General features: G+C 41.2%; 1 protein-coding gene across 1 annotated transcript in view; it reads left to right on the top strand.

Moving 5' to 3' along the window:
• The window catches only part of TBX4 (T-box transcription factor 4), a 56048-nt gene that overhangs the window by 34942 nt on the left and 4201 nt on the right, over positions 1–16905 (top strand). The window contains 3 exon segments of the mRNA XM_070742602.1: positions 749–901; positions 13997–14085; positions 15926–16167. Coding sequence (XP_070598703.1) covers positions 749–901; positions 13997–14085; positions 15926–16167 — 484 coding nt within the window.

The raw sequence follows: 16905 nt of genomic DNA, 5'->3' as shown, positions 1-16905 counted from the left end.
TTTATCTTTTCTTCCATTCCTATATCTTTCCCTCTATTCTTCATTGATATATTTATTCTTGTATCTTTTCTTCTATTCTTTCTTCTATATATTTTACTACGTGTATATTCTCTATAACTTACATTGTGTATTGGACAAAATAAATAAATAAATAAATAAATTAGTCTGCGGAGAGGGGCGGCGTACAAATCTAATAAATAAATAAATACAGAATAGAATGGAATGGAATAGAATAGAATAGAATAGAATTCTTTATTGGCCAAATTTGGCTATACACACAAGAATTTGTCTTTGGTGCCTATGATCTCAGTGTACATAAAAGAAAAGAGACATTCGCCAAGAATCATGAGATACAAATAAGCAATCTGGAAACGATCAATATTAATATAAATTGTAAGGATACAAGCAACAAGTTACAGATATATAGTCATAAGTGGGTGGAATGATGAGAAGACTAGTAGTAATAGTAATGCAGACTTAGTGAATAGCTTGACAGTGTTGAGGGAATTATTTGTTTAGCAGAGTGATGACAATCAGGAAAAAAAACCTGTTCCGCAACTGGACTTGCTTTGTTTTTCTTTGAAGACGTTTCTCTTCTCATTCGAGAAGCTTCCTCAGTTCAGAAGAACCATCTTCAAGGAAAAACAAAGAAAGTCCAATTTTTTTTTTTTAAAAAAAAGCACATTTGGGACATCTGGCACAACAGGCCTTTATCGGCATTTCTCTCTTTTTCCTTTTCCTCCCACAGATCATCCTCAATTCCATGCACAAATACCAGCCCAGGTTGCACATAGTGAAAGCAGATGAAAACAACGCATTTGGGTCCAAGAACACAGCTTTTTGCACTCATGTGTTTCCAGAAACCTCCTTTATATCGGTGACATCCTACCAAAATCACAAGGTACCACAGTCTCTAGTCATTTCTTTTGTTTTTCCTTTTCTTTTTTTGCCTTTGTGAAGTCAATATAGTGGTACCTCTACTTAAGAACCCCTCTACTTTAAGAACTTTTCTAGATAAGAATCGGGTGTTCAAGATTTTTTTTGCCTCTTCTTAAGAACCATTTTCTACTCAAGAACCTGAGCCCGGAAAAATTTCCTAGGAAATTTGAGAGCGGCACGAAGGCACGGTCAGTTTCCTGCCATTCCCCCTTTAATCCCGGCCATCTCGGGCTTTTCTGGGCTGCCAGAGGAGCCGTTCAGTAGCGCTTAAGGAGGCTTTGGCAGCCCAGAGCGAACAAAGCATTTTCCTTTCTCTGGGCACTTGGACAGGGAATAAACCTCTGCCAGCACCCAGAGAAAAGAAATGCTCCCTTTGCTCTGGGCAGCCGAGGAGTCACCACAGTGAAGGAAAGGCATCAGCTACAAAGCAAGCAAGCGAGAGGAGAGGGGAGCCCTTCAGCATGGGAAGGAAGAGGAAGCAGATAGCAGCAGTGTATGGGAGGCAGCCTCGCGCCGGGTGTATGGGAGGAGCGTGCTCCTCCTCCCTGCCTCAGTCCCTCTTTTTTTTTTAAAGCCTTAAAGTTTTGGAATTTTTTGATTCCCCTCCCCTCACCTTCTTCCTTTGGCAGCAACTCTACTCCTCCTCTTCTTCCCCCTCCTCCTCTCATCCAAATTCCAAGCTTTTATTTCTTTCCTATTGGGTTTGCACACATTATTTCCTTTTACATTGATTCCTATGGGGAAAATTGCTTCTTCTTAAGAACGGTTCTGTTAAATCTGAATAACTAGAGGTCACGTGGCTGCTGGATGTGTTTTTATTAGGAATTGGCCTGTGTAACAAAGTGACTAGCAATAGTATCTATATTGGAATTTGTGGTCAAAAGCAAGGCGCGCAGCACGGGTATCCGAATTTAAAGGGTTTCTTTTCTGCCAATCTGCGGGCGGATATGCAGATGAGCGGATTTAAACAGATATTTACATAACTTATTTACATAGATACATAACACCCCTCCCCTCATAGGTTAGCACAACTGTCACTCATTTAACCAGGTGACATAATAATCCAACCTGGTTGGACGTTACTGATCCCGACTGGACCTGCGCAGTTCAGTTGAGTGTTCGTTGGCTGAAGAGGAGGTCGGCTCGCTGTCTTCTCTGCGGGCCTCGGCAGGCCTAGATGGCCTGGCCTGTGCCGCAGTGTCCCGCATTGAGCTGACTCAACCAATGCCGGCCTCCTGGAGTTTGTGGCTCCCCCTGCTGGAGTTCTGAAGGTTTGCAAGTAAGAAGTCTATAATGTCTTCGGATGGGGGTCACTGGGTGTTGCTGCTTCCTGTGGGAAGTGAAGGGTAAGAGTCTTTATTCGGTGACGTTCGGATGTTTGTTGTTTCCGGTCTTCTCCGGAGGTGATCTATATGTCTCTTCTATTCGCGCCCATTGTCCATTTTTACAGAATATGATTTTGGTCCTGGTTTATTTATAATTGTTCCCCGTTCCCATTTCAGCCTCCCATCAAATTTCCTCGCATATACGGTTTCCCCTATTTCAAAAGACCTTTCTGGGGTGCTTCTTATTTTTTCTGGTTGGGCTGCATAAATAGGGTGCAGTCGGTCTAGACTAGACCTTAGTCTCCTGCCCATGAGGAGCTCTGCTGGGATTTTATTAGTAGAGCTGCTGGGAGTGACATGTTGAATTAATAGAAAATGATCAATTTTTGATTGCCAGTCCCCTGATGGGGAACGGCTGAGAGCCTCTGGTTACTCTCACCATCCGTTCTACCTGTCCATTCGAGCTCAGGGAGTAAGGCACAACCAGGGCATGTCTGATCCCCAATTCTGCTAAGAATACCTCCATTTGTCTTGCTGTGAATTGGGGCCCATTGTCAGATACAATCAGGTCGGGGTACCCATGTGTGGCAAACAACTTTTGCAACACTTTTATGGTTGCAATGGTGGTCATTGCGTTCATCAGAATTACCTCCAGCCATTTGGAGTAAGCATCTACCACAATGAGAAATGTTTGTGCATGGAATGGTCTTGCAAAGTTTTTTCTCCCCCTAGGCCGTTACAACTGTATACATGGTATGTTTGTATGTATGTTTGGTTTTTATATATTAAGGGGTTTTAATTTGCTTTTAGTATTGGATTTTATTGTATATTTTCATGATTGTTGTTAGCCGCCCCGAGTTTTCGGAGAGGGGCGGCATATAAATCCAATAAAACTTGTTAAAAAAACCTTGTTAAACTTGTTATGTGTAGCCTAGACCAGGGTCCCCTAGGTGCTTCCTACTCTACGGGTGATGTCTTGGGAGGGCTTGGTCTGGATTGTTGGCACGGTGTGCAGGTGGCCACCCATTGTTCAATATCTGAGTCTATCCCTGGCCACCACAAGTGGCTTCTGGCCAGGTTCTTCATTTTCACTATTCCTGGGTGCCCCATGTGAAGTTTATGCATTACTCTTTCCCTTAGTGTTGGAGGTATTACTACTCTCTCCCCCCACAATATGCAGCCCTTCAGTGTGGACAGTTCCAGTTATTATTATTATTATTATTATTATTATTATTATTATTATTATTATTATTATTATTAATTAGATTTGTATGTCGCCCCTCTCCGGAGACTCGGAGTGGCTCACAACACAAAAGTTGCTTACTCCTGTATTGCTTCAGTTCTTCCTGATGTGTGAAATTCCCCCACCCCTTGAACATGTAGTTTATTAATATCCAGAGTGCTTGGTCTTTTTGTGTCTCCCTGGCTACTTCTTCATCTGTAACTATAGGGCTATTGTCTAGCTCAATTAGCAACATATCAGCGGCTGGAGCTGAGTCATTAAAGATTTGGGGCTCTGGGCAGGGGCTTAATGCATCTGTGTGGCTGATCTCCTCCCCACCCACCCGGGTGTTTCAGAGAATAGTTGTAGCTGGCTAGGAACATTGCACACCTGGTCATTCTGGGGGACATAAATGCAGGTGTCGCTTTACTTTCTTCGAATAACCCTAAAATGGGCTTATAGTCAGTAATCAGTTCGAATGGCCAACTATACAAGTAATCATGAATTTTTTTCACATCGGCTACTGCTGCTAACACTTTTTTATCAATTTGGCTATAATTTTGTTCAGTGTTAGACAGGGTTCTAGAAAAAAAATGCTATGGGGGCTTCAGAGCCATCAGGGAAAATGTGGGTCAGAACTGCGCCTACCCTGTACGGTGAAGTGTCACAAGTCAGCCTTAGTGGCAGGGTGGTGTTGTATTGTACAATAACGCTGTTGGAAGATAAAAGATTTTTTATTTGGTTAAAGGCAAACCTTTCTTGATCTCCCCACTGCCAGTCTGATCCTTTCTGTTTTGGTCTCATAAGTTGCGGTCGTAAGTCGAGGAGTATTGTCATTCCTGCTTTTTTTACTTTACGAGGCACCAACTGGAGCTAAGGACAATGAAGGAGGAGGGATGTGTTTTTCCATCCACCCCCAATTTAAGCCAGAAATCTTTTCGTGGAGAAAAATCCATTCCTGAAGGGGTATTTCCCCCACCCCCTTTTTAATGCTCTGGTTTTTGTTATTTATTTGCTACCGTCCATCAACCAGGAGTCAGAAAGTCTTCCGGATCTAGATTGTCAGCCTGACCCTGGTAAATCCAGGCCTGGCTTCCCTTTTTTTTACGGGACTGCACTTGGCTTTAAAAGGGAGACCTCCAGATGCCTCTAGAATCCTGGAGAAAGAGGGTTGCAAGCTTTAAAAAGCCATTAAATTTATGGAAGGAACTGGCCCCGTGAATTTTTTTTTTCATTCCTCCCACCTACCCGCCCACCCCTGGCTTCCTGATGAAATCCAAAGCACTAGCTTTATAAAAACCAATAACAGCCACAGTCAAGAATGGGCTCCTGTCAATTTAGGAAAAGCCAGGCCAGGGGTGGGGTGAAAAAGAGCCCCCCCCCACTCTGTGTGTGTCTGTGTGTGTGTGTGAGAGAGAGAATAGAATGATAGATAGAATGATAGATAGAATGATAGACAGACAGACAGATACAGATAGAATGATAGATATAGATAGATAGATAGATAGATAGATAGATAGATAGAGATAGATAGATAGATAGATAGATAGATATAGATAGATAGATAGATAGATAGATAGATAGATAGAGATAGATAGATAGACAGAGATAGATAGATAGATAGATAGAGATAGATAGATAGATAGAGATAGACAGACAGACAGACAGACAGATAGAGATAGATAGAAAGATAGAGAGAGAGAGAGAGAGAGAGAGATGATAGATAGTTAGATAGATAGATAGATAGATAGAGAAAGAGAGAGAGAGAGAGACAGACAGACAGACAGACAGACAGACAGACAGACAGACAGATAGAATTCTTTATTGACCAAGTGTGATTGGACCCACAAGTAATTTGTTTTTGGTGCAGATGCTCTAAGTGTACATAAAAGAAAATATACATTTGTCAAGAATCATGAGGTACAACACTTAATGATTGCCATAGGGGTCAAATAATTTATTTTTATTTATTTATTTTATTTATTTGTTTTGTCAAGTACGTATTGGTGGTATACAGAGATATAATAATATAATATATACATAATAATAACAACGTAACGTAACGTAACGTAACATAACATAACATAACAATAAGATATAATAATAAGCAATGAGGAAACAATCATTATTAATAAAAATCTTAAGGATACAAGCAACAAGTTACAGTCATACAGTCATGAGTGGGAGGAGATGGGTGATAGGAACGATGAGAAAAAACTAGCAGTGATAGTAGTGCAGACTTAGTAAATAGTTTGACAGTGTGGAGGGAATTATTTGTTTAGGGGGGGAGAGTGGGAGGAGATATCTCCTAATTTAGTAGAAAACAGACAGAAGAAAATTAGGGGCAAAAAACACAAAACAATGCTTGATTCAGACAACCGGAGAGGAACCAAGAGCCTCTCTATAACTTGGTTCACCTGGGGCAAGATTGTCAGCTGCAAAGTGAAGCTGTCCAGAAGGCTCTGCCTTTCAAAAACCTTTATGGAAAGATATCGCCCTGAGGACCCTCTTAAAACGTCAGTCTTAAGAAGGGGGCAATATTTCTACATTAAATGAGGTTGAGGCACGGCTTTCTTAGCCCCCAGGATTCAAAGCTGCTCTCCTGGTGCTCCAGGAACGGATTGTCCCAGCCTTGTTGGCTTCCATCTTTACAGGGATGAAGAAAGAAATTAAAAGCTTAATTTGGTACAGTGATACCTTGTCTTACAAACTTAATTGGTTCCAGGACGAGGTTCTTAAGGTGAAAGGTTTGTAAGACGAAACAATGTTTCCCATAGGAATCAATGGGAAAGCGATTAATGCGTGCAAGCCCAAAATTCACCCCTTTTGCCAGCCAAAGTGCCCGTTTTTGTGCTCGTGGGATTCCCCTGAGGCTCCCCTCCATGGGAAACCCCACCTCCAGACTTCTGTGCTTTTGCGATGCTGCAGGGGAATCCCAGCATCGCTAAAACGAGCGCTTCGCTGGCAACAGAAGTCCGGAGGTGGGGCATCCCAGCGGCGGCGGTGGGTTTGTAAGGTGAAAATAGTTTGTAAGAAGAGGCAAAAAAAATCTTAAACCCCGGGTTTGTATCTCGAAAAGTTTGTATGACGAGACGTTTGTAAGACGAGGTATCACTGTACCTAATTTGGTAGAAAGAGAGAAAATACCTAGATAAAAACAAGGTGAAAGAAATGGGATTCTTCCTTTCATTTTGTCCCAAAGGGGCTTTGTTTCAATTTGTTTTTCCTTGAAGACATTTCGCTTCTCATTTAAAAGCTTCTTCAGTTCTTGCTCTGTCAGAACCGGAGAAGTTTCTTGGCTGAAAAGTGAAACATCTTCAAGGAAAAACAAAGAATACAGAATAATATGGAATAAGACAGTTGGACGGGACCTTGTGGGTCATCTAGTCCAACCCCCCCTCATCAAGCAAAAGATTCGAATCTATATCATTTCTTTATGCATTACTTGAGAGACGGTCTCTTGCCAATCATATCTACCCGACTCATCAGAGCATGGAAGCAGGGAATATTGTGGGTCACATCCCCGATACAGCTGGTGGGAGGGAGATACAGCTGGTGGTACCCAGAAGGGCCTTCTCCATGGTGGCTCCCTCTTTCTGCAACATCATTCCCCCAGAGATTAGAATGGCTCCCAATCTAATATTCTTCCAGAAACCGCTGGGGGAACCCAGAGTGGGATGGAACCCATTAAATGGCTGGTGTGATCTGTGTCGCCAGTGTGTGGGGGTGGGGGTGCGATTTTATTATATTAATTGATTATATGACTCATCTTTTATTGGTTTTATTGTTTTAAAAAGAGGTTTTGTATCCTGTAAGCCATTTTGAGTCACCATGTGCGAATAGGCGACAATATAAATTCCCTTAGATTTAGCGTATCACATTTTAAGACGCACCTATACTTCAAGATTCTTGACAAATGTCTCTTTTCTTTTATGTACACTGAGAGCATTTGCACCAAAGACAAATTCCTTGTGTGTCCAATCACACTTGGCCAATAAAATAATTCTATTCTATTCTATCTGTTAATCTGCTCTTATTCTTGGTGGGCTGGTTATTTATTTTATTCCCCCAGCACATCAATTTAGCCCTTGATAGGATAGAGCAGTGATTTTCAACCTTTTTTGAGCCGCGGCACATTTTTTACATTTATGAAACCCTGGGGCACATTGAGCGGGGGGGGGGGGGGGCGTTAAAAAGTTTGGACAAAAACATTCTCTCTCTCTCTCTTCCTCCCCTTCACTCTATTTCTTTCTCCCTCCCTCTTTCTCTCCCTTCCTTCCTTCCTTTCTCTCTCTCTCTCTCCACCCCTCTTTCTTTCTTTCTCTTCCTTCCTTCCTCTCTTTTTTGCTCCCTTTCTCCCTCCCTACCTCCCTGTATGTCTTTCTCTCTCTCTCCTTCCCTCTCTTTCTCTCTCTCTCTTGCTTTCTTTCTCTCTCTTTCTCTCTTTCTTTCTCTTGTTTTCTCTCTCTCTTGCTTTTTTCTCTCTTTCTTTCTTTCTCTCTTGCTTTCTTTCTCTCTTTCTCTCTCTCTTTCTTTCTCTCTTTCTTTCTCTCTCTCTTGCTTTATTTCTCCCTGAGCTTCGCGGCACACCTGACCATGTCTCGCGGCACACTACTGTGCCACGGCACACTGGTTGAAAAACACTGGGATAGAGAAGACGCTTTGAAATCTCGGCCAATCAGCATTGTTATTGCAAAAAAAAAATATTGTTAATAAATAATTATGTTTATAAATATCAGGATCACTAAGTGTCTTATTCAATGGTGAGTACTAGTAATAATGGTGAGTAAGGGAATGGGAAATGGTAACAAGGGTTTAAACTGTTAAGGGAAGGCTTGTGATACTGTTCATTGCCAAAAATTGTGTATTTACTTCCGCATCTTTACTTCCCGGAAATTCGGCTTTCGCGGGCGGTCCTGCAAAAATCGAGAGAACGCTGTATATCACTTGCAGCGAGAAGCCCAGAAGAGGGAGATGAAAAAACCCCCAGCTTCCTAGCCAGGACATTCTGCCAGTTGCAAATAGGAATATCTTCTTGTAAATAACGTCACCAAAAAAGAAGCTAAGTTTGGCTGCATCTTGGTTTGTGGGGAGAGCAATAGCCTTTCGTCATTTAAGGAGGTTTATTAAGTTGCTACTGGTGGGAGATACCAGCCAGGAAGGCCAGGCAGAGGAGGATGGGAAGTCCTTCTCTCCAGAAAGAAGCTAATTTTTCCAGGTATTACTTGAGGAACAACTGCAGGGGATGGTCAAGATCCAGGTGCGGGATTTCCAAGTGGTCTCCTGTCTTTCCATCCTCCTTAGCATTGGAGATCAGCCAAGGTTGGCTCAAGACTGCCACCTTCTGTGGATCTAAGGAACAGAGGAAGTTACAATTGATATGCTGTATATATAAATATACAGTGGTACCTCCACTTAAGAGCTTAATTCGTTCCGTGACCAGGTTCTTAAGTAGAAAAGTTTGTAAGTAGAAGCAATTTTTTCCCATAGGATTCAATGTAAAAGCAAATAATGCATGCAAAACCATTAGGAAAGAAATAAAAGCTCGGAATTTGGGTGGGAGGAAGAGGAGGAGGAAGAGGAGGAGGACAGTCGCTGCCCAGAGCGAAGGGAGCGTTTCTTTTCTCTGGGCGCTGGCAGAGGTTTATTCCCTCTCCAAACGCCCAGAGAAAGGAAAATGCTTTGTTCACTCTGGACTGCCAAAACCTCCGAAAGCTTCCTCTGGCAGCCCAGAAAAGCCCGAGATGGCCGGGATTAAATGGGGAATGGCAGGAAACTGGCCGGGCCTTTGTGCCGCTCTCAAATTTCCTGGGAAATTTTTCCAGGCTCAGGTTCTTAAGTAGAAAATGGTTCTTGAGAAGAGGCAAAAAAATCTTGAACACCCAGTTCTTATCTAGAAAAGTTCTTAAGTAGAGGCGTTCTTAAGTACAGGTACCACTGTATAAGGCATATTTATTTATATATATAAATATTACAAGGCAGAGCCTTGGGTTCAAATCCCAGTAAGGGTATGGCTACCTGATGAAGGCAAATAAGCCCAAAATAGATTTATTTATCTATCTATCTATCTATCTATCTATCTATCTATCTATCTATCTATCTATCTATCTATCATCTATCTATCTATCCATACACACACAAACAGCATGATGGAATGCCAAAATGTTTACTGCCCAGCTGTGGCCGTGGCTTATTGTGTGGATGTGGCTTGATGGTCATGTGACCGGGTGGGAGTGGCTTGACAATCATGTGACTGGGGATGTCTTAAAGGTCATGTGAGTAGGTGGGAGTGGCTTACCGACCAAGATAACTTTTCAAATAGGCGCTTGAACTCTTTTTCAGTTGATTAAGTCACATTATTTGAAGAGCCACAAAAAGGACAAATGATAGACAGCATTATTGGTTGAGGAGCCCAGTGACATTTCAAGGTTTTATCCTGAACCCACAAGGTTCAATATGATAACAGATTAGGCAAGTAGCTCAATTTTCTTTAATTGCTATAAAAGTTCAGTTCTAGATAATGATTAAAATGATTAAAGTGTTTATGCGTAAAAACATGCTATTTATTTATTTATTTATTTATTTATTTATTTATTTATTTATTTATTTATTAGATTTGTATGCCGCCCCTCTCCATAGACTCGGGGGGGGGGGCTAACAACAATAATGAAACAACATGTAACAAATCTAATATTTAAAATAATTTTAAAAACCCTTATTTAAAAAACCAAACATACACCCAAACATACCATGCACAAATTGTATAGGCCTAGGGGGAAGGGAACATCTCAATTCCCCCATGCCTGACGACAAAGGTGGGTTTTAAGCAGCTTACGAAAGGCGAGGAGGGTGGGGGCAATTCTGATCTCTGGGGGGAGTTGGTTCCAGAGGGTCGGGGCCGCCAGAGAGATGGCTCTTCCCCTGGGTCCCGCCAAACAACATTGTTTAGTCGACAGGACCCAGAGAAGGCCAATTCTGTGGGACCTAACTGGTCGCTGGGATTCGTGCGGCAGAAGGCGGTCCCGGAGATATTCTGGTCCGATGCCATGAAGGTCTTTATAGGTCATAACCAACACTTTGAATTGTGACCGGAAGCTGATCGGCAACCTATGCAGACTGCAGAGTGTTGGTGTAACATGGGCATACCTTGGGAAGCCCATGATTGCTCTCACAGCTGCTTTATGTACGATCTGAAGTTTCTGAACACTCTTCAAACGTAGCCCCAGGTAGAGAGCGTTACAGTAGTCGAACCTCGAGGTGATGAGGGCATGAGTGACTGTGAGCAGTGAGTCCCTGTCCAGTTAGAGCCGCAACTGGTGCACCAGGCGAACCTGGGCAAACGCCCCCCTCGCCACAGCTGAAAGATGGTTCTCTAATGTGAGCTGTGGATCAAGGAGGACGCCCAAGTTGCAGACCCTCTCTGAGGGGGTCAGTGATTCCCCCCCCCAGGGTGATGGACGGACAGATGAAATTGTCCTTGGGAGGCAAAACCCACAGCAACTCCGTCTTATTTCCTATTTTAAAACTAAGGATCATACTAAGATACTAGAGAAGGAAGGACAATAATAAAAACTATTAAGTATTCAATAAACCGTGCATAAACCTACTACCTCCACTGTGGTTCCTCCCCCATTACTGACCATCTCTGTCTAGGATTCTTTACCAAAACCACAGGAAATAGACCGGCTATGTGATACCTCCGGAACCACCTGCTACCACACAAATCCCAGCGACCGATAAGGTCCCACAGAGTTGGCCTTCTCCGGGTCCCGTCAACTAAACAATGTCGTCTGGCGGGCCCCAAGGGAAGAGCCTTCTCTGTGGCGGCCCCGGCCCTCTGGAATCAACTCCCCCGGAGATTAGAACTGCTCCCACCCTCCTTGTCTTTCGTAAACTAGTCAAGACCCACCTATACCACCAGGCATGGGGATTTGAGACATCTTTCTCCCAGGCTCCTTATAATGTATGTTTGGTATGTATGTGTTGTTTGGTTTTAATATGATAGGGTTTTAGTTATTTCTTTTAATATTACATTTGTGCTACTATAATATTGTTTTTATCATTGTTGTGAGCCGCCCCGAGTCTTCGGAGAGGGGCGGCATACAAATCTAATAAATTATTATTATTATTATTATTATTATTATTATTATTATTATTATTATTATTATTATTATTATGTGATAGCTATAGCAAAGACTGAACTTTTACTAGTTTCTCTCCCCTACCCCTGGCCATTTTGGGGAGCTAGCCAGAGGGCGGTAAAGCAAAACAGATGGCGTGGTAATATTCCCATTATTCATTCTTCAAGCTTCAAATTGGCTGTCAACATTTTCGGCCAAATTTTCTTCTGCCAAATTTCGTCAGAACTCAAAGAAGATTGAGTTTTAAATATTATAACCCAGATGCAGAAGATGAGTAATGGTGGTAGCACTATGTATTGATATAACACACACACCAAAAAATATTATTGGAATAATTTAGTGTAAACATATTCAAACTATTTTAAAAAAAGTTATTTAGCTTTTTTTAGTTGTAATATTCAAATTTACTTTATATATAATCGATTTTATTATTATATAATATGATATATTTTCTTATTGAAATAACTTATTAGATATATAGAATTATGGTTTATTAGATTTTTTACTGCAATATGAAGAATTATTTTATATTTATTTATTTATTTATTGGATTTGTATGCCGCCCCTCTCTGGAGTCTCAGGGTGGCTAACAGCAACAATAAAACAGTGTACAATAGTAATTCAATACTAAGAACAATTAAAAACCCATTAATATAAAAAACCAAGCATACATACATACATACCATGCATAGAATTGTAAAGACCTTATATATAATCTACTTGGCTTAAATGTTTATAAGAAAATTGCTTTTTGGAATAATGAGCTCAAAATATTTGTAAGACTCAGCTAAGAAGTGAATTTGATGACCAGCAATTAATGTAAATGTTATTGTAATGTTTTAATATTAGAGAAAAGCTATAGTTTAAGAGGTTTTTGAATATATAAAATATTATATGTTTTTACAGTCACTTTGTGAAAGAGATATAAGAGCCTCCATTGAATGATTACAAAGTAAAAAGGGAAAAAAATGTATATCAATAAGCTTGATTTTGTGTTGGAAACTATATTTGCTTTTAACTTTGTGTTGGAGAAAAAGAATAAAAAAATAATGATAAAGAACAATTTTAGTGGGATGAGTCCTCGGAAAGGGGCGGCATACAAACCTAATAGCGAATAATAATAATTATTATTATTTATTTATTTACTTACTTACTTACTTACTTACTTACTTACTTACTTACGTATTTACTTACTTATTTATTAGATTTGTATGCCACCCCTCTCTGTAGACTCGGGGCGGCTCACAAAAGCAATAAAACAATTCATGACAAATCTAATAATTTAAAAACATTTTAAAAACCCCATTATTAAGCAGACATACACACAAACATACCATACATAGATTGTATAGGCCCAGGGGAGATATCTCAATTCCCCCATGCCTGGCGGCAAAGGTGGGTTTTAAGGAGTTTACGAAAAGCAAGGAGGGTGGGGGCAGTTCTAATCTCCGGGGGGAGCTGGTTCCAGAGAGTCAGGGCCACCACAAAGAAGGCTCTTCCCCTGGGATCCGCCAAACGACATTGTTTAGTCGACGGGATCTGGAGAAGGTTAACTCTGTGGGATCTAATCGGTCGCTGGGATTCGTGCGGCAGAAGGCGGTCCCAGAGATATTCTGGTCCGGTGCCATGAAGGGCTTTATAGGTCATAACCAACACTTTGAATTGTGACCGGAAACTGATCGGCAACCAATGCAGACTGCGGAGTGTTGGTGTAACATGGGCATATTTGGAGAAGCCCATGATTGCTCTCGCAGCTGCATTCTGCACGATCTGAAGTTTCCAAACACTTTTCAAAGGTAGCCCCATGTAGAGAGCATTACAGCCCCATGTAGAGAGCATTATTATTACTATTGCTATTGCTATTACTACTACTACTACTACTACTATTATTATTATTATTATTATTATTATTATTATTATTATTATTATTATTATGGGTCACAGGCAGCTGATAGACGGAAAGTAATTCGGAAAAATGCCTTCCCAGATTCCTCCAGCAGTGGGTGTGAGGGGGAGAAGTTGGTTTTTTTCAATTTAAAAATATATTTTTAAAATTAATGCAATAGATCTTTTTAAGGACTGTATGATTCACTTAACAAACTGCAGTGATTCACTTCACAACTATAGCAAAAGGTCATGGGAAAAATCACTTAACAACAACCTCACTTAGCAATGGTGATTTTGGACTCAATTGTGGTTGTAAGTCGAAGACTACCAGTACCTATCACCTGTTCCATGTCCTGATAAAGTTTGACGTTTCCTGTTCTTAAGGTTTCAAATCTATGAAAACTGTGTTTTCTTCCAATAGACCATGAATCCTGGTTTGTGCCAAACTGCATGTAACGTTTCCCCCTTCTTTCTCTTGAAAGATCACCCAGCTGAAGATAGAGAATAACCCGTTTGCCAAAGGCTTTCGAGGGAGCGACGACACCGACCTTCGCGTGGCGAGATTACAAAGGTGGGATGAAGGAAACATTTTTAAGAAACGTCTGGAAATATTGTTTACGGAGATCATTCGGATCATGGTTGTCCCAAAGGGGCTTGTAAATGTTTCGCTTTTCATCCCAGAAGCTGAACTGGTGAAGCTTCTGGGATGGCAGTTCTGTGTTAGCAAAAACTTCAGAAGAGAAGGATTTAGGGGTGGGGATTTCAGACAGTCTCCAAATGGGGGAACAGTGCGGTCAGGCGGTAGAGAAAGCACGAATCCCAGCGACCAGTTAGGTCCCACAGAGTTGGCCTTCTCCGGGTTCGGTCAACTAAACAATGTCATTTGGCGGGACCCAGGGGAAGAGCCTTCTCTGTGGCGGCCCCGACCTTTTGGAACCAACTCCCCCCAGATATCAGAGTTGCCCCCACCCTCCTAGCCTTTCGTAAGCTCCTTAAAACCCACCTCTGTCGTCAGGCATGGGGGAATTGATAATTTCCCTCCCCCTAGGCTTATAAAATTTTATGTATGGTATGCTAGTATGTATGATTGGTTTCTAAATTGAGTTTTTAAATTAACTTAAATATTAGATTTGTTTACATTGTATTATTATTGCTGTGAGCCGCCCCGCGTCTGCGGAGAGGGGCGGCATACAAATCTGATAAATAAATAAATAAATAAATAAATAAATAAATAAATAAATAAATAAATAAATAAATAAATAAATAAATAAGTAGAATGCTTGGCTGCATAGCTAGAGGTATAACAAGCAGGAAGAGGGAGACAGTGATCCCGCTGTATAGAGCGCTGGTGAGACCCCATTTGGAATACTGTGTTCAATTCTGGAGACCTCACCTACAAAAAGAGATTGATAAAATTGAACGGGTCCAAAGACGGGCCACAAGAATGGTGGAAGGTCTTAAGCATAAAACGTATCAGGAAAGACTTCATGAACTCAATCTGTATAGTCTGGAGGACAGAAGGGAAAGGGGGGACATGATTGAAACATTTAAATATGTTAAAGGGTTGAATAAGGTTCAGGAGGGAAGTGTGTTTCAACATTCATCCGTCTCCTGGTCCTCGAAATCTGTGACCAGCTGAGCCGGATGTGGACCACTCACAACACCTACCACATATGTATGTATATAGAAACATAGAAACATAGAAGTCTGACGGCAGAAAAAGACCTCCTGGTCCATCTAGTCTGCCCTTATACTGTATTCTGTATTTTATCTTAGGATGGATATATGTTTATCCCAGGCATGTTTCAATTCAGTTACTGTGGATTTATCTACCACGTCTGCTGGAAGTTTGTTCCAAGCATCTACTACTCTTTCAGTAAAATAATATTTTCTCATGTTGCTTTTGATCTTTCCCCCAACTAAGTTCAGATTGTGTCCCCTTGTTCTTGTGTTCACTTTCCTATTAAAAACACTTCCCTCCTGAACCTTATTTAACCCTTTAACATATTTAAATGTTTCGATCATGTCCCCCCCCCCCTTTTCCTTCTGTCCTCCAGACTATACAGATTGAGTTCATTAAGTCTTTCCTGATAGGTTTTATGCTTAAGACCTTCCACCATTCTTGTAGCCCGTCTTTGGACCCGTTCAATTTTGTCAATATCTTTTTGTAGGTGAGGTCTTCAGAACTGAACACAGTATTCCAAATTCCAAATTGTCTTGTATTGTAAGACTTCTATATTGTATATTGTAAGATGAACCTCTGTGCACTGTATTTTGCTCCTGGGTTATCTCAAAATAATAGCCACACTCTGTTTACACTCTGACATCCTGCTTGAGCAGTGGGCTGGACTAGAAGACCTCCAAGGTCCCTTCCAGCTCTATTCTAATTCTATTCCTGCTAACCTTTGCAGCAAAGAATATCCTGTGATCTCCAAGACCATCATGAGGCAGAGATTGGTCTCCACACACGGTCAGCTCTCCGCCAAATCGGACCTCAGTCCACCTCACGGGAGCCACCAAGGTCTCCACCACTATCAGTACGAGAATGGGGCTCACATCCAATTCTCCAGCTCCGATGCTCAGGAACTGCCCCTTAACACCTTCCCGGCACAGAGGGAATCTGGCCTTTTCTACCATTGTCTGAAACGGAGAGGTAAGGCAAGGAGATGGTGGATTGAGGGGGAGAGAGGTGGGATACATTTTGGCCTTGCAAATAAATGTTTTTTCTTTGATCATCTATATTAATAAAAATGTAAACTATCTTTGTTAGGGACATCAAATCTCAAAAAGTACTTCACTGATTGCTTTGAAATTTCGATACAGCGTTGCATTTGAACATAGCCCCTTAGATATACCTATATTATATAGATGTCACATTAATACAATCAAGAGAATCCAGAAATATTGTTCAAGAAGAGTCCTCCACTGACAGCAGAAAAAGACCTCATGGTCCATCTAGTCTGCCTTTGTACTATTTTCTGTATTTTATCTTAGGATGGATCTATGTTTATCCCAGGCCTGTTTAAATTCAGTTACTGTGGATTTACTTTTACTTTTCACCTTAAGAACCTTGTCCCGGAACCAATTAAGTTTGTAAGACAAGGTATCACTGTATTATGTTTATACAAACAACTACTATCCTGTACATGTTTGACAAAATAAATAATTAGATAGATAGATAGATAGATAGATAGATAGATAGATAGACAGGCAGGCAGGCAGGCAGGCAGGCAGGCAGGCAGGCAGGCAGGCAGGCAGGCAGGCAGGCAGGCAGGCAGGCAGGCAGGCAGGAGGCAGGTAGGTAGATAGGTAGGTAGATAATAAAATAATAAAATAAAATAATAAAATAATAAAATAATAAAATAAAATTAACATTAAGCATACAGGATAA

Source organism: Erythrolamprus reginae, chromosome 1, assembly GCF_031021105.1.
Source record: "Erythrolamprus reginae isolate rEryReg1 chromosome 1, rEryReg1.hap1, whole genome shotgun sequence".
Taxonomy (NCBI): Eukaryota; Metazoa; Chordata; class Lepidosauria; order Squamata; family Dipsadidae; genus Erythrolamprus; species Erythrolamprus reginae.
The sequence above is the reverse complement of the archived record's forward strand: the minus strand, read 5'-3'. Positions and strand labels throughout refer to the sequence as shown.